Source organism: Denticeps clupeoides, chromosome 2, assembly GCF_900700375.1.
Source record: "Denticeps clupeoides chromosome 2, fDenClu1.1, whole genome shotgun sequence".
Taxonomy (NCBI): domain Eukaryota; kingdom Metazoa; phylum Chordata; class Actinopteri; order Clupeiformes; family Denticipitidae; genus Denticeps; species Denticeps clupeoides.
The window spans coordinates 2,947,988-2,966,269 of NC_041708.1; the positions used below are offsets into that span (position 1 = coordinate 2,947,988).

The following is an 18,282-nucleotide window of genomic DNA, read 5'->3' on the forward strand; positions in this document are numbered from 1 at the left end:
AGAGGAGAGAAGGAGGGGAAATACGCCAGACAGATGCCCTGTTCATAGTAGCCTACCCTGTGCTTTTTCGTGGCCTGACTGCTTTGTTGTCTTGTGTCAGGGCTTGAATGGTCCTGCTTTCAATTTATTAAATGACATTGTTAAACGTTTGTGGCGTTTCTCTCCCTCTTTCTGATTGTTTAACAGGGGAAACTTTAACGCAACAACATTATTGTATTTGACAATTTTTCCAATAAAAAACTGTCTAATATGACAGATTTGACACTTACTTGTTTAGAGAGTACAAATAATTTTTTTTCCTCAATGTAAAATTAATGTGTTGACAGTTCTATGTCCATTTACACTGATAATATTGATGCGGCTGTCCACCAATCAGATTCTCTCTGGATCTTAGAGGACAGGTGTGTCTCTAGAGGTATGGAGAGAGAGAGAGACGTAGAAAAAAAAAAACACACATTCACACACACTATATCTGGATTGTATGTAAGAAATTAAATTAACATGCATATTAAATAAACATTTAAAATAAAATAAAGGGAGAAGTATCAGCTTTGAAACACAGATGTATTTCGCTTATCAAGGACAATGTATTTTATCACTTTTACAAAATGAGTAGCCACGACTAGTGCAATACATGAATTGGACATAAATCCTGGATAGCCTTTTCATAGATCAGAGCTGATTTTGGACAAATCCCTGTGGACCCCGTGGTCCCTGACCGAATTATCAAAACAATCTGTGTGCAATTGGTATTTAACAGGAACCAGAGAAAAGGGGATTTAATACAACACAAGGCACACATTTAAATGCCTGACACACTCAATCAGGAAGTCAGGGTGACAACATTAGCAACATGGAACATGGAGCCAGAGCACCCCCCAGAGTCATCAGCCGAAACAGTCAGATGGTACGTTTCTTATAACCTTCTATACACTGTGTACTAAAAATTCAGTCCATGCATTTACGTTCCTGCTACGTTTCGATTTGCTGTTGGTGCAGTGTAATGAACTTCGCCGACTGTGGCAGAGGTCTTTGGCCAAAACAATCAACAGACCGGCGTGTTGTGCAAGACATAGTTTTACATTAATGCTTCCAAAGGTTTAATGGAAGATGGTTTTATTGCCTTTTTTTGCTATATACTAACCTTGATCTCTACCCTGACAGACAGACTCTAGCCTGTGTGGGATGTCTTTGGGGCGTACAACGCTCCTCTGTGTGTACGGAAGGTGACCGTGCGGGGCTCATGGCTCTGGCACGTCTTTCAATGTGTGTGAGTGAGAGGCTGGGATTAAACTTGATCTTTTTTTATGAAACCTGAGGAGTGTCTCCAACAGGACACCTCATTTTAAAAGGATTTGTTTCAATGATTCATGTAATCACATCTGGACCGTGAAATCAGACAGGAAGCTGCCCGTCCCTCGGCGCCCCACAATTTTTTCAGCACTTCCTGTCCTGTTCTCTTGAGCTTTGGTGGAATGCTAGATTGAGGGGTAAGATAATACAGTCAAAACTTTCTGGCCTGTGGGGCGTTACATAAGGTCTGTTGAGCGTGAGGAATTCCGGTCTTAAGCTCGGTGCAGGAAGGAACACGCCAACGCTCTCTAACGTGCATGAAGCCGAGGCGGCAGTGCCAGCGTGAAAAGAGAGGGATACGAGTTGGGGCATTTCCGCGGGCGCGACAGGAAGCGAGATAAGGGCGGACTTTGGACGGTAATGCAGCTGTGAGTACCGAACGGTAGTTACGGAGGGAGGCAGAGGGAAAGGACGAAAATCTGTTAAACATTAAAGGACAGAGATAAGAGAATAGCGCGACCGAATCTAGAGGGTCACGCTGCCAGAAGTGACAGAAAGACTATGGAAGGATAAGAAACCCGAATGAAGAACCGACGGGGGATTTAAAAATAGCTTTGTCGACTGAGGTGCGGGAGCGTGAGAAATGGAAGAGTTACCCTCATACACTGAAGCGATTGAGAAGGCGCAGGGTGCCATTCACCGCTTCCCGCTGATTAAGGTCCAGGGGGTCCCTCTCATGGAGCACATCGCTCATAACTGGAGCTCCATCTGGGCCTTCAGGCCCGACCCCTCCGACATCCTCATTTCCACCTATCCCAAAGCAGGTAAGAGCCAGCTCCTTATGCCCCACGGTGCCGGTGTGACGCAGAACAGCTTCCACCACCCTCTGTCCTCTAGGAACCACCTGGACCCAGGAGATCGTTGACCTGCTCCTGAATAACGGCGACGCTGAGGTCTGTAAGAAAGCTCCCATCATCGCTCGCATCCCGTTCCTGGAGATCTTCTCCCCGCCACCGATCCCATCAGGTATGGGCCGTGTTGCACGCACGATTGTGAAAAAGCACGCCGGTGATGAAGCTGCAGCTTGGCTTGTCCTGCCTCTTCAGGCCTGGACCTCCTCAAACGGATGGCCCCTCCCAGAGTCATTAAAACACACCTGCCGCTGCAGCTGGTGCCAGAGGGATTCTGGGAAAACAAATGCAAGGTTTTTATGTCGTGTTATTGAGATCCATTTCATGCAAAGCCATTGGAAGGCCGTTACTTTAAATACAATTCATGCAAATGTCACAATTTCATCAGGTGATCTACGTTGCTCGCAATGCTAAGGATAACCTGGTCAGCTACTTCCACTTCGACCAAATGAATCTGACCCAGCCAGAACCAGGACCCTGGGATCAGTACATCCACAAATTCATGAGAGGCGAACGTGAGTGAGAGTTTTCAGAAAATAAACGAATGAACAGTTCATTCAGGAGATGGTGAACGAGATCTCTCTGTTCTCTCCAGTGGCCTGGGGCTCTTGGTACGACCATGTGAAAGGCTACTGGAAGGAGCGAGAGAAAAGGAACATCCTGTACCTTTTTTATGAGGACATGAAGGAGGTACTGAACTCTCTTCTCCCGGTCGCAGCTTTAAAACCTTTTTTAATCCTGGAAGGCAAGGAAGAGGGACATGCTGTGTGTGTGTGAAGTACGCCAAATGAAATCCTCAATGGAATTTGGCACATCGGAGCAAAGTCTTCGTGTTGCTGAAGGACATAAAGGAACCTGGCCAAAGAGTTGGTGGAAATTTGAAAGCCATGGTAGCCATGCCTATATTTATATGTAGACAAGCAAGACACACACACTGCTCCCCGGGCGCCTGTCATGGCTCCCCACTGCTCACCAAGGGTGATGGTTATAAGCAGAGGACACATTTTGTTGTGTCACCGTGTGCTGTGCTGTTTCACAATGACAATTTTCACTTTTCACTTTTCCACTTCGTATTGTGTTATATTCTGGTAGTGAAAGGGAATCCATTATGACAATATTTAGCTTTTAGGCAGCAGTTTGAAAAAAAGGACCAAAAGGCACATGCTCATCTATCTGACACAAAATGAGGCAACCACCGACGCTAGTGTTTTTTATTCTGTTCTGATATGATTTTATCATCACTTACTTATTCATCTCAGACTAATTATATGGTTCGATATTTGATTAGGTGAAAACATCTCAGGACTTTTGAGACGAATGAGCTTTTTAGTCCACTCCACATCCTGACTGCACTGACAACGTTGGCCATTCCATAATGACGATGTAGTTTGTAATGCTGGAGCAATTCGCACCTACTGTCACACCACTGACAGTAAATGAAATCTGCATTAGCAAACGATAAGGCTGGGTTTGGGTCAGGGGGATTAAACTTCTGCATAATGCCGAAATAAATTAAAGACACATAATAATTTTGTAAACTATTGGTGCATAAAAATCTCAGAGCATGGGAATGTGTCTTTATCTTATGTATTTCTGGCAGAGAAATGGCTGAGAGAGAGCGAGTGTTGGGTTAATATATCTACATACACTAAAAAAGGAGTAAATCAGCCTTAATGCAGAGCACCAGAGAGCAGAGAAAAAAATATTCCACGGGAATTACAAATGCACATGCAATTACAGTGAACGGTTTTATCTTGCTCCTTGTTATTATTTCCCTTAAGGAACTCTTAAACCGTTCATTCGCCGGGTTAATGCCGTTGTCCCACACTGAAGTTCAACTCTCAATGCTGCCAACCTCCAGTGACAAAAACAGCAATTCTAGGTAGAGCATCATAACCCACTTCAAAATCACCAAAACCATTTCGGAATTGCACCAACTCTGGTAATATGTCATATGCTATTGTATGCTGGGCCGAATGTGGCCTGCGGGTCGTGAGTTTGAATTTCTGTCAGATGAAAACAGAGAAAGGGGTAAAATTATCTGTATTTTTGGAATTATATGATAATTATCGTATGACTGGCAGCACTCCAGTCAAGTATGCCACAGGATGCACAGTGTGCACCTGACTCTTCTGCATCCGGGGGGCATGGAGCATGCTCAACAACTGATTATGTCATGATTATATTTGACAGAATGTGATTGTCATAGTGAAACACTGCAGCACAGCACACGGTGACACAACGAAATGTGTTCTCTGCTTTTAACCCATCAGCCTTGGCAGCCTTGGGATTTGAACCAGCAACCTTACGATTACCGTTCCGTTTCCTAACCCACTAGGCCAACCACTGCCCCAAACCAATTTTTGGATTAGATTGGCATGAATGAGTTTAACTCATCAGAATTTTCTTTGAGTCATGTTTAATGAAAAAGAATGAAGCATGTAATTACCATAGAAATGATTTATTCAACTGGATATGCAACTGGATACTGGATTTCCTATCCGAGAGGCCTCAGTCCGTCCGAATCGGCGACAACACCTCCAGTACCATCAGACTGAGCCCAAGAGCTCCTCAGGGCTGCGTTCTCCGTCCACTGCTGTTTACTTTCCTGACCCACGACTGTTAACACACTACACTGGTCACTTTAAATATTGCACATATCATATTAACTTTCTAGCTTAAAGTGTGTATTTTATTCCATCATCCCGAGTCCTTTATTTTCTTATTCTATTGTTTCCTACCATTTCTATTGTTTTTCTGTGCTGGTTGCCTCTCTATATGCTGTACTGTATATAGCAGAGATAACAATAAAGTTTACTTTAGTCAAATTCATGTTGAAATCAAGGTAAACATGTTATTACTTTGTTAATTAAACACATGGCCTAGTGGATTTTTATCTAAAGTGTAGGTAACATCTTGTCTTTAGATCCAAATAATTGTTTTACATTCTTTACATTTAACCCCAACTGAACACGTCTTGTTTTTTTTTCTCCCAGAATCCTCATCGAGAGGTCATGCGCATCATGAAGTACTTGGACCTTTCCCTCCCTGGTGATGTCATCGGCCGTGTCGTAGAGCTGACTTCGTTCAAGGCCATGAAGGACAACCCCATGACCAACTACTCCTTCATTCCCAAGCCCGTGTTCGACCACTCCATCTCACCCTTTATGAGAAAAGGTCATCGTCTACGTCTTACAGCCACAACACACATTCAGTTATTCCTGCCCCTTCTTTTTTCTGTTGTTGTTAAACCACGTGCATGCTCCGCAGGGGAGGTCGGAGACTGGACCAATCACTTCACTCCTGAGCAGTCGCAGCTTTTCGATGAAGACTATGCCAGGCAGATGGAGGGGACTGACATTCCTTTTCGGACCAGCATCTAAGACGCCGCCACCCCCCGACCCCCCTCCCCCGTGGTTGGGCGCGTGCCACTCAAAGTCAATGCCAAAGCTCCGGACAGCCACTGCCGACCCAAAGACAACAAGACTAATTGCTTGGAATCACAATCAGGATTTTACTGTTAAATATGGGCAACGGGGAAAAACTGTCCAGAATGATATACTACAGTAACTTCAAATGTAGCTCATACAAATAAATAAACCATGCTGTGCTTGTTTTATGCATTCGTCTTCTCATGTATGTGTGGGAAAGGAAAACAAAGAAGCATTGGTTTAAAAAAAAAAAATAATGAAAAACCTGAATGCAAAAAGATATGTGATGTAATCAGAAAAAAATGAGGACAAAGACAGCACAGAGTTTACAAGTTTAACAAAAAAAAGAGTAACTTTTTAATACATTAATTACCATTTTTAAGAATAAAGTTGATCATTATCTGGCACTATTTGTCATGGTTGATCTATACATATTCATTTAATTCAACACGTTTTTCACATAAAGAGTTTTGATTTCATTTTTCCTTTTTATTTCTTTCCCCCATTATTTTCCTGCGTTGTCCTCTCTCTTCAGACGGCTGGCATTTCCTCTCACACCGGATCTTTCTTCTGTCTCTGTTTTACACCTCTCAACCCTCCGCCTCTCTCGCTCTCTTCAGTCCCACTTGTTTCCCAAAAAAGTTTAGATTTTAATTTCAGTACCTGTGCGAAGGAGCAGAAGACGCGTATGTTTATTTAGGCTGCGGGTGGACCGGTGTCTGGGCCATGCTGCAAGACGGTGTCCCGTGTGAAGGCGACTTCGGCGGACGCTGGCACCAGGCACGGCTTGGAACCTCTTCCACGACTGACAGGCGTTCTTGTTTAAAAGCGAGAAGCAGCGCCGACGGGGTCACTGGGGGTTGTGAGTGAGCAGCGCGTGCGCGGGGGTTAAAGGTCTTGACGGCAGCCTTACATCCATCTTGCCGTGAGCATGCAGCCGGAGGACTGTTTATTCCACATGCACTTGCCAACTGGACTCATCCGGATCATTAGGATTATCAAGATCGCATTGGCCTCTGGTTTCAGAAGCTGGCCCCTACAACAGGGCTTCGCTCTAAGCGCAGGGCTTGTTTGCTATTGTAAAGTCAAAGACATCCTCAGGATTTACATAAAAAAAAATTCTAAATAATGAAACCCAGTCTTTGTCTACGTGATGAATAGATGGTTGTGGCTTTAAATCATCCAGAATGAGGAAACAACATGTGAGTGCTGTTAATCATCATTATTTAACAGAATTAAAGACCACGTTCTGCGTGACAGGCAAAAATGCACACCGATTAAAAAAAGAATATTAGTTTTTTTTTTATTTAAATATGTAAATCGTGAGGATGCCTTTGACCTTAGCAAACAAGCCACGCGCTTTGCGCAGAGCGCTGCACTTATGGTTGGAAAAACGTGGCAGTTATGTCTGTTTGGGGTTACGGTTAGGTGTAAAAATGCATTCAGTGGGTCAAAAGGATTCTGGTCTTTATGCAACAAGTGAGCCGGTAAGGCGAAGACCGGTCAAGGCAGTAATCTTTATAAAACAATACAAATCTCAACACGCATGTGGTGCATTCATTATGGATTTCTCTCTCTCTTACACACACACACACACACACACACACACAGGACTGTTAGGATACCTTGATTTGTTAGATAATGGAGGGAGGTAGACAGGATTAGCCTGGAAGTCAATAAAAGATAGAGGTGAGGAGGAAACTAGGGATGATGGACATGTGGACCAAGTGATGGTTATGATTAATACAGAGAAATTCAGAAAAATACAACTAACGCGGAAGGTAATAAATGTGTTAAATAAAGGATTAAAGTTGTTTAAGGGTTGTTTTTGGCGAGGATATGTAAAGAATGTGTTAACTGGACAGAAAATATATAATTAATATGGTGAAAGAGAAGTTTTAGCAATTTTAGGGGACTGTTAATAAAACATTTTCAAAAACAGTTATGGCATTATATGAGATTAGATTTTAAAAAGATTCGAGTAATGAATTCTTTGTTTTCAAGGTGTGTGTCATGTGATCGTGCTGTACAGAAAGACGTACCCTCGACGTAGTTACGAGCTGCAAACTTCAGCACTTCATCAATGAGGATGACAGGGAAGGACAGCTTCAACACCATTAACCACTGATCCACGTTCAGATGGGTGAGCTTGAAGATCATCTGCAGGAGGGGGAGATGAGGGTTCCGGGTTCAGACGGAGAGCGATGAGCGACGCATGTACAGTAGCCCGGCACGAACGAGGGCGCGACGCAGAGACGGACAACTCACAGGCAGGGGATCCACGTAGATGATCATGAAGTGGAGGGACATGGAGAGGGTCATTGCGGACAACAGCCAGCCATTGCTCCAGGGGGGCATGCGCAGCAGAGACTGGTTCTCAGACAGGCTGGAGGAGTGGAGCAGACCCAAGTTTAATGACACAGCTACAGGCTGTTGTTAAAGATTATTGCAATTTAATTGGTTTATTTTTGCCAAATAGGAATGTAAGTTATCCAGAGTTTACAAAAGTTAGGACTTAACTTCTTAACTGAAGTTAAAGTGAAAAATGACTGGCTCTGAAACAAAATAATGTATTCAAGCATAATATAACTCTGCAGAGGATAAAACGCGTTTTCACATTGCAGAAATTGTAGAGCAATTGGAACTTCATTTAATAGCCGATTTAAAGCATGCAGTGCAAACCTAGAAAAAGAAAGTGGACGTGACTAAAAATTGCTCTATGTGGTGGCATTTCTTAGCCTAAAGAAATTCTAGGCCTGTTATCTCGATGTGCATTACACATAAGGAAGGATACACCCGTGTTTCTAAGTACATTTTATTTATTTCTAAGCCCCATTGAATTGCGCTGAAATGTGTCTTGAGACCTGGATGACTTGCAATGAAGCAGAATGGGCTGAAAGTTGCCTACCTAAAAAATTAAATAGGGTAAGGAGTAGAAACTACACATTTTCAATTTTTTATTAAGTAAACCAAATGTGTCCACTGATAGCTATTAGCTAGTGTTGCTAAGTAGTGTTGGTGCTAGTTTTATGTAAGGTATGATATTTAATTAGAGGAGATTTTTTTCAGTTTGCTAACAGGCTACATCAGGCTCTACAGGAAGTACTATATCTAGCTACAGGAGGATGTTAGCAAGCTAACCTACTGAACTTGAAGCTTTATGTAACTAGCCTGCTGGGGGAAAATACAGCACTGGTGTTCGTTCTGTTCGGTGCTTTGAACAAAACGTTCTGCACAAAACGTTTAGTCCTGCGTGAGGTTCCTAGTGTTCTCTCACCTGTTCAGGGCATTGCACATCTCAATCGTGACCAGCACAGACAAGGCCATGGTCATGGGTGGTGCAGCCTCAAATACCTCGCATTCAACATCAGTGAAATTTTCATTCTCATCATGGCACTGCATGAAGTGGGACTGAAGGACAGTGGGAAAAAACATGATTAAGCTCCCTAGGACCACATCCTCATCTCAAGCAAACAGGGATGGCTAGCATGCCTAGTCAAGTGAGGTTTGGATCAGATAAACATCTTCCATCTGTAGAATGGCATCACGTCGGCAAAATCGTGTTGGGAAACATTGGAATTGGTGAGTCACAAAGCCTCACCAGTTGGTGGTAGGTAACACCGGGGCCCTCAGGGTCGTACAGGAACCAGTAGGCTGCAGCACCAACGGTGGCAGCACCAACATATCCTACAGAGAAAGGGCACTGAGAACCACACTAGAGAAATCTCACTGTTTCGAAGGTAAGAAAATGTCTTCACTCCAATCTGCAATTTGATCATGGGCACACCTCCAATGGCCATGTATCTGAAGAACAGCCAGCCGGAGATCAGGGGCTCTTTGGGGGAACGGGGGGGCTTGTCCATGATGTCCAGATCAGGGGGGTTGAAGCCAAGGGCAGTAGCAGGCAGACCGTCAGTGACCAGGTTCACCCACAGCAGCTGAACTGGGATCAGAGCCTCGGGCAAGCCCAGAGCAGCAGTCAGGAAAATACTGAGTGGTCAGAAAAAGGGTAATTAAAGAAAGGAAAATTTGAAAAGAAAGTAACAAACAGGAAGGTGTTTCCGTCACTACCAACTCACCAGACAACCTCACCCACGTTGGAGGAAATGAGGTAGCGGATGAACTGCTTCATGTTGTTGTAGATGGCTCTACCCTCCTCTACAGCAGCCACAATGCTAGAGAAGTTGTCGTCAGCCAGGACCATCTCAGAGGCTGTCTTGGCAACGGCAGTGCCAGAGCCCATGGCGATGCCAATCTCGGCCTTCTTCAGGGCGGGGGCATCGTTCACACCATCACCGGTCTGCAGAGAAGACAGGAATAATGGACACTGACCCCACCGTAGAAGTGCTGATTGCGGAATCACATGCGGAAACCATGCAAACTCACCATGGCAGTAATCTCGTCAAAGCCCTGCAGGAACTCAACAATCTTGCTTTTGTGTGCGGGCTCAACGCGGGCGTAACAACAAGCGCGGCGGACGGCTTCGCTCTGCTCGGTGTGGGGCAGGTCGTCAAACTCACGTCCAGTGTAGGCGCGACCAGCCACATCCTCATCCTCACCAAAGATTCCAATACGACGGCAGATGGCAACGGCAGTGCCCTTGTTGTCACCTGTGTTAAAAAGGATAAATATTGTACGGAACATGGACATACAATGCAACAAAAAAAAACTCCACAGCTCAGGAAGTGGCATAGCAGTTCTGACCAGTGATCATGACGACACGGATTCCAGCAGCCCTGCACAGTTGAATGGAGCCAGTGACCTCCTTACGAGGGGGATCCAGCATACCCACACAGCCAACGAAGGTCAGGTCAGTCTAAAGGTGGGGCGGAGTCGGAGAGGAGCTGAGCACGGACTTGACCTGTCCAAAACTACCGACTGATACCGCTGATCAAGTGTCACTTACCTCATAGTCAATGAATCTGGTGGAGTCCTCAAGGTTCATCTCCTCGACCTTCAGGGGGGTGTCACGGGTGGCCAGGGCCAGGCAACGCAGGGTGTCACGGCCAGTGCCCCACTCTTTAATAATGGCCATGATCTTGTCTTTAACGGAGTTGGTCAGAGGCACGCGAGTGGTGCCAACACGCACGTATGCACACCTTTCAATGACACCTTCTGGGGCACCCTGTCAGGTGGAAAAGTAAGAGAGAGAACCTATGTTGATGTCATTTCCGGAACCTACATAATTAAGAAGAATGATGAAAGAAGGGGAGCTTCACCTTCACAAACATCTTGCTGCCACCATCGCCCTTAGTTGGGGTGCAGTACACGGACATGGATTTCCTATCACGGGAGAATTCCAGGGTGAAGTTCTTCTTCATAAGCTGCTTGACCACCTGCAGAGTAAAAGGAGTCAAAGATGAGAGGTCACGCAATGTCTGGCCATAGCTGACAACGGAAACTTGTCTGTGGTCATGCAGCTAGCATGATGTATTGCCCCCTATTGGTTTCAACAAGTTCTACATGATCGTGTTTTATGCAAGAAGAACATGAGTTTCTCACCCATCGACAAGAAAAACATGAGCTTCTCAGCCACTATTAACCTTGACCTGTTGTCCTTATTACCAGACTCATGAGCAAGTTCTACGTGACCATGTTCTTGTGTTTTGTGTCCCTTCATAGTGTTGGAACCAAGTGGTATGTAAGTACTCACAGAGCAGCAGGCGTTGGCCCTATCCACCTTGGACAGGCTGCTCACGCTGGTGTTGAAAACATTCATTTTCTCCACAAGGCAGCACAGGGCAGTCTCTGTAGCCTCGCCCACCTTTTCATAGATACCCTTAGACTGATGGACAAGAGAAAGGCAGGAGGTAAATGTACATGATACAGGAGAGTGATCCGTGTCAGTTATTGACTGTGTGTGTTCATTTGTCAGACCTCGTTGAAGTCCAGTGAGGAGTCGTTGCACAGAGCGCAGATGGTGGCCAGTTCAACCAGACCGTCATATTGCCCACACTTCACACGAGACCCACCCTGAGTGCTGCAATGTCACACAGTGTGTAAGTTATGGAGCGTAATTGAGATACAAGTGTCATTACTGATGCTGTGGACTCGTACTTACACTTCTCCTTCAGGGGTGTACTTGGAGCCAGAGATGTCAAACATGTCCAGGTTAACATGATCGCCATCAACTTTGCTAATGACGAACATCTACATACATACAGAGGAGAACAGCATGAACATTTATTTGAGATTTTGATTAAGAAATGTCTTTCTGGTGTCTCGAATGTGTATTTGTGTTTATCTACCTTGGTTACACACATCTGGTTGGTGGTGAGGGTGCCAGTCTTGTCGGAGCAGATGACTGAAGTGCAGCCCAAGGTCTCCACAGAGGGCAGGGAGCGAACAATGGCGTTCTTCTTGGCCATACGACGGGTGCCCAGAGCCAGACAGGTGGTGATGACAGCGGGCAGACCTGACAGCAGAGGGTAACATCAACAACACTGAACCCTCGAGCAACCACTACATTCTAACCCCACTATAGCCTAATTCCAAAACCTACTGAAAAAAGTACCAATATTATTTCCACAGCCTGACAACCCAATAGCAAAAACTGCTGCCTGATATGAAACCCTAGTCTAAAGCCCAAATGCATGGACTACAGCCATTTAAACCCTAACCCAGCCCCCAACACAGTCTAAATGTTGCCTGAGTGTTTAGCCCATTAACACCTAGCCTACTTACAATTAGAAGTTACAGAGACAGTCTCCCTGGAGACACTCATGGTGTAGTGAACAGTGAAGTGATTGTCATTGTGAAACACAGCAGCACAGCCACGGTGGCACAATGAAATGTGTCCTCTGTATTTAACCATCACCGTTGGTAAGCAGTGGGCAGCTATGACAGGTGCCCGGGGAGCAGTGTGTGGGGACGGTACTTTGTTCAGTGGCACCTCGGCAGTTTGGGATTTGAACCTGTGACTTCCTAGTTCTTAAGCTACTTTCTAGTTCATAAGCTAGAAACACCCAACCCTGTCTGGGCCCAGTCCTTAAGATACATTGTGGTCTCCTATATCCACCTTATAACTACCATTTAGCAGGACACATGACAAATTACTCACAACAACATGCTCACAACAACCCTTCGGTATAAGCCAGTGTTTTATTTGAGTGGGCCGGTGTTGGGTTAGATTTGTGTTGCGTTTTCTCCTCACCCTCGGGGATGGCAGCCACAGCCAGGGCGACAGCGATCTTGAAGTAGTAGACAGCGCCACGGATCCAGGAGCCTCCATGGATGGGATCGTTGAAGTGTCCGATGTTGATCATCCACACAGCGATGCAGATGAGGGTGATGACCTTTGACAGCTGCTCGCCAAACTCGTCCAGTTTCTGCTGCAGGGGGGTCTTCTCCTGTTCGGTGGCGGCCATCTGGTCACGGATCTTACCAATCTCAGTGGAGACACCGGTGGCAATGCAAACGCCAACGGCCTTTCCTGCGGCAATGTTGGTGCCCTTGGGGAGAAATAAGCAAAGTCTCATTACCCTGGACAAAAAGGCACAGGGACTGACTGCAGAATGAAAATGTTAAAAGTGGGCGAGAAACTCACAGAGAAAAGCATGTTCTTCTTGTCCTGGTTGACAGCTCTGGGGTCAGGGACCGGATCGGTGTGCTTGATCACACTGACGGACTCACCTGATCGAGAGACAGAGGGAGAAAGGGATGAAACAGCTGAGAACTGCAGAGGCAGACAGTGTGTCAGTGTTACGGGTTGCCTGCTGACCGGTGAGGATGGACTGGTCAACGCGAAGGGTGGTGGAGCGGATGCCGGTGATCCTGATGTCAGCTGGGACTTTGTCACCAACTGTGGGGAAATGGATACAAGCGTTGGTCTATGAATGTCACTCTTTCATTGCTGTAGCCCTCTAAGCCTCATGCCTCAAGTGTCTTGCTCAGGGACACAATGGTTTAAAGTGGGGTTTGAACCTGTGACATTGTGCGCTTCTGGTTTGTAGGTGAGTTACCCACTAGGCTGCTACCACAATAACTATTTGAAGTATGACATTGACATTAGATGTCAAATTTGTCTGCTCAGGTTATGAAAAAGGAGGGGAACAGCAGACCAGTCTGAGGCCAGGCCTGGGCAAGCGTATTGCAGCCAATCAGAATGAGGTAACGTGAAGGGCATCAGGTGTATAGGGAGGGGCTGGATCAGTGGAGAAAGACGAGAAGAGGGTGACTGCTACAGTGTATTTTTACCCAAGATGTTGTTATCCCACCCTCCCTCTCTCGTTGCTGTAAGACGATGCGGTGCCCCCCCCCCCTCCCCAATTTAATGGCATGTCTTTTCAAACTGAACTTGTTGCAGAACTTTTAGTGATGCTGTAAAGTTGACTGGGTGGCCCTGGTTTCTTACCGGACACCTCAACAATGTCTCCGGGGACAATCTCTCTGGCCTTGATCCTCTGGACGCTCTTTCTGTCAGCACGGTAAACTTTTCCCATCTCTGGCTCATACTCCTTCAGGGCCTCAATGGCACTCTCAGCGTTACGTTCCTACGCCACACACACACACACACACACACACATCAACTCTAAGGGATGCAAAGCTGTTTGCATGTGTACTATAATTGGGTATGTGCACTATCTGCATTCAGGCTGGACTATTTGGGACAGTATTAAGGTTACGACTGATTGAATGAATGTGCTTAAGTGATGTGCATATAGGAACCTGACCTGCCACACGCCGACGACAGCGTTTGCAATGAGAATAAGAAGGATGACAAAGGGCTCGACAAACGCAGTGACGGTCTCCTCGCCTTCCTCAAACCAGGCCAGCACCTGCACTCCACATTGAAGTAGACACATTATCATTAATAACATTTTAGATATGAATAAGTCAATATTTCCATACAGAAAAATACTGAAAACAATTTAACATTAAAATCAATTATTCTAGAGCCATCTTAAGCATTCTGGTTTGTAAAATCTGTGATTAAGTCCTGTTTGGGTTCACTGGGAAGTCATTAAATATCACCCCGCCTCATATTACTGTCCACCAGGGGGTCAGATTTGCAGTTTATTGGAAATCAATGTTGGGTTCAGTTGTTGTTGGGCAACCGGCCATTTGCAACACTGAACGTGTATTTCACAATTTGGTTGAGCAATCAAAGCCTCATCTGTTCCCTGAAATCGGCATTCCGTCCATTCATTCAGGCTGTCCCTCTGTCCATCTCCACCTCCTCCTCAAGCCGTGCATCCCATGCTCCTTTGGTCCTGACCTTTCCCGAAGGATACAGTTTCCCTCATGGCTTGAGTCTTTCTTAAAATACCCCCCTCTCTTTCCTGCTCTCCCGTTCCTCAGTGTTCGCCTTCTAAGGCGATCAGGACAGCTGGCAGGGTGTGAAGGTGGCGTGGGGGGGAAGTGGTCACAACTCCCAACATCTTCTCCAGCCACTTAACCCTCACACTCTGAACTCAACACTTCACAAAAATTTTTTTGGTGGAAATTTACAGCATTAAGCATTTATCCAGTAGTTACAGGGACAGTCCTTCTGGACACACTCAGGGTTAAGTGTCCTGCACATGGACACAATGGTAAGTAAGTAGGGTTTGAACCAATGACTTTGTGGTCTTCTGGGTCATAGGCGAGTATTTTACCCTCTATGCCGCCACCCCTCGCACATTATCTCAGATCATGGGCATCATGAACCAATAAACTAGAGGCTAAGGGCACACTGAAGATGCATTTTGGCTGGCACGTTTGCCTGACCACAGCAGCAGGTCTGGTTGTAATATGACCTCTCAAACTCCATATTCAAGAGCAGCTGCAATGACAGCCACTCGAGGTGCTCAAGCAAGGCCTGAACACAGCAGAGGTTGTTCTCGATCACTGGAGAAGACACACAACCGCTTGTTCTATTCACTTACGAAGGAAATGCAAGCAGCCAGAAGCAGAATCCTGACCAGCAGATCCTCAAACTGCTCAACAACCAGCTCCCAAATGGACTTTCCTGTCAAACAAAGCCGAAAAGAGACAGAAAATCAAACTCTGCTTCTGTCTGTGGGCCTTAGGTCCATTCAAACAGTACAGTACATGGAAGAAGGGAGGCAGCAATGATGTGAAGAAATAAACAGACTTACTCTCCTCAGCTGGGAGCTCTGATGGCCGATGGGCAGGAAACCAAGGAAGTGAGAACAGGACAACCCATTAGATTTCCACATCAACATCATGTCATGGAATTAACATAAAATCTCATTGCATCTCTTGCAGACACAACCCTTTATAAAAGTCCAGCCGGTGATGAAAAACCTACACCTTCATTCCACTGATCTACCCATGTTCAGTCTGAATTGATTTTGAATTTTACAGGCCCGAAGGTCACTTTGATGTAACCAACACCTTAAGTATACACATGGCGGAGACACCAATGAATGTGAATGCTGAAACCTGCTGATTTGCACCCTCAAATGTGGCGAACGCATTCTGCTTGCTTCGAGCGCTTGTCTGGTGGTTCAAACACTTCAAGAACTTTCCCCCTCCCGCCGACAGCCGAAAATATCCACCTTGCGGTCTCCTTCTCGAATCACCCAGCTCTCACTCTTCTCCAGGTCACCTGTCTCTCTCCATCCCTGAACCTGTCTCTCTGAGCTATTTTAGAGCGAAGTATTACAACCTCCGCGGTGAAACATGTTGTCATCTCCATCCAGGGCCATGCCACATTAACGTCCCCATTTTCAGAAGGGGCTACTCTACTGCTTTCAAGCGATTTAGCGCCACTCTCACATGCCAAGAGCAGACAGGCCTTCATGAACCTTCACCGCTCCATCCTGCCGTTCTCACCGTTGTGGCCATACTTGGCCAGGTTCTTCTTGAACTGGTCTGGGCTGAGCCCCGTGGCCTCGTTCACGTTGAAGTAGGCCAGGCATTCTGCCGGCGCCTTGGTGTGCGCGTCGTCCATCCTGTGTGGACAGAAGGGACTTCAGGAGTGGAAGAGGAAGGTTTGGGGACGGCGCCTATCCGTGCCGTTCAGGGTTGTGTTTTTTTTTTTTTTGCTCCCTGCGCTGATAAAAAAAAAATAAAATTGCCCCCCCCTCCGATCAGGAGTTCCGGACTGACAGAAAGAGCGAACGAACCCAGACAGAACCCGCACTTTATACCCCCGCTTGCGAGCCCATTGGCCATCGTTGGTCACGGCCACGCCTCCAGATGCCAGTACGTAGTATATGGCCCCGTGGGGCGGGGTCTTGGTGGCCGGGTGCAAGGGTCCGGCTGCTCACACTTGGACAGGAACTGTGGTGGTTTTAGGATGGGGAGAAGGGTGGCGGCGGTGGGGTGGGGGGGTGTATCGAAATGAAAATGATCTCTGTTTTTGGAACATGCATGGTCAGTGGAATCATGAGAGAGGAGAAGGTGAGAGAGCAGGATGGGGTGGGGGTGGGGGTGGGGGGGGGTCTGTGAGTGATGGCCCAACTGGCCGGTACTGAGCGGAGACGGGGCAGGGGGGGCAACAGGGTGAGAGACGGGCTGCAAGGCTGGTAGGAGGTTAATTTTGTCTATGAATTACTTGGGCGCAGTTACATGAAGAGACGTAGAAAGAGAGGGGCTGCCACGCTTGAAAAGACCCACAAGGATCGCATTTTATCATAATCATAAAAGTATTTTAAGGGTGCCAGAAAGAAATAATAACCCAGTGAGATACATTACGAAGACTACGATCGAAGATACACAACAGAATGGACGGTTGACACGCTCGCCCATGAACTAGAAGGCCACAAAGCCGCAGGTTCAAACCCCACTTGCTACCATTGAGCGAGACACTCCAGGGGGACCGTCCCTGTCACTACTGATTGTGGTAAATGCTGTAAAGTTAATTTTTGCGACTGCCAGCACCACCAGGAGGAGAGGGCTCGAATGTGGCTGTTGGAAAATTGGTGAAGAAATGAATTGATAGATTCAGAGAGGGAGAAGATGAGTAGACAGGGAGGCGGGTGATGGAAGGGGGGAACACGCTGGGGTGTCATTCAACCCAAAGGTCTGCGTAATGAAGACCACGATGATTTTTTTTTACTGCCAAATAAAAAGGAGGAACTGAAACGGGAGACACTTCACTTTCGAAACACAGTGTTTGGACCAGAATTTTTGAACCTGTCGATTTGTCCATAGCTGTTTTTGTATATATAGTTGCATACTACTACATTTCTGGACATTCAAATCTAATTCAAGCTATTTTCCTCCGTAACTGCAAGCGAATTGAGGCAGGTAACCATGACCGAACTTCAAGGATGTCCTCAACACCGATTCCAGGGTTTCTCTGTTCCCATGAGTTGCACACCTCCATACAATCACTATACAATCCAAATCGTGGCTGAAACCATGAACTAGAACCAAAACTAGACACAAACCGACACAAAGCTTTTCTACCATCCCAACCTGAGCTCAATCTCAACAAACTTTCCGCACATTGACCTCTCAAACCGAAGCCACTGCACTTGTCAACCTTCAAATCAGCACCATAAATAACCCCAGGATTTTCCGAAACCCCTGATGAAGCTCTCCAAGCACGGGCTTCCTCAGCTAACCGCAGTCAGGTCGATTTCCAGGATTTTGTTTTACTTAAGACCTTGATCCGTTTCACGGGACCACGTAAAAATGCTAATGAGCAGATGTGACTACGAGAATGAGAGCAGCGGCGACCAGAGCAGGACGTG

The 18,282-nt window shown here is 46.2% G+C and overlaps 2 protein-coding genes across 4 annotated transcripts; one reads left to right on the forward strand and one right to left on the reverse strand.

The window, feature by feature from the left end:
- Positions 1 to 834: 834 nt before the first annotated feature.
- sult1st6 (sulfotransferase family 1, cytosolic sulfotransferase 6) lies at positions 835 to 6,042 on the forward strand. Of its 2 annotated transcripts, XM_028970815.1 has the most exons (8): positions 839 to 907; positions 1,165 to 2,117; positions 2,191 to 2,319; positions 2,400 to 2,497; positions 2,593 to 2,719; positions 2,800 to 2,894; positions 5,201 to 5,381; positions 5,475 to 6,042. In XM_028970815.1, exons 2-8 carry the CDS (start codon positions 1,937 to 1,939, stop codon positions 5,585 to 5,587), a joined length of 924 nt encoding a protein of 307 aa, XP_028826648.1. In that variant the 5' UTR covers positions 839 to 907; positions 1,165 to 1,936; the 3' UTR covers positions 5,588 to 6,042. The 2 variants fall into 2 exon arrangements, with proteins under 2 accessions (XP_028826647.1, XP_028826648.1); XM_028970814.1 differs by having other exon boundaries at positions 835 to 2,117.
- On the reverse strand, positions 5,956 to 16,664 carry atp2a1l (ATPase sarcoplasmic/endoplasmic reticulum Ca2+ transporting 1, like). 2 transcript variants are annotated; one of them, XM_028970813.1, is made up of 24 exons: positions 16,415 to 16,532; positions 15,715 to 15,732; positions 15,502 to 15,584; positions 14,308 to 14,412; positions 13,989 to 14,127; positions 13,356 to 13,436; positions 13,182 to 13,267; positions 12,789 to 13,086; positions 11,884 to 12,050; positions 11,697 to 11,785; positions 11,513 to 11,615; positions 11,289 to 11,420; positions 10,855 to 10,971; positions 10,542 to 10,760; positions 10,340 to 10,451; positions 10,022 to 10,245; positions 9,715 to 9,935; positions 9,423 to 9,625; positions 9,237 to 9,322; positions 8,913 to 9,046; positions 7,904 to 8,021; positions 7,678 to 7,795; positions 7,261 to 7,301; positions 5,956 to 6,298 (listed from the first exon to the last, which is right to left on the reverse strand). In XM_028970813.1, exons 1-23 carry the CDS (start codon positions 16,530 to 16,532, stop codon positions 7,297 to 7,299), a joined length of 2,976 nt encoding a protein of 991 aa, XP_028826646.1. In that variant the 3' UTR covers positions 5,956 to 6,298; positions 7,261 to 7,296. The 2 variants fall into 2 exon arrangements, with proteins under 2 accessions (XP_028826646.1, XP_028826645.1); XM_028970812.1 differs by lacking the exon at positions 7,261 to 7,301 and having other exon boundaries at positions 16,415 to 16,664.
- Between the last annotated feature and the right edge of the window lie 1,618 nt (positions 16,665 to 18,282).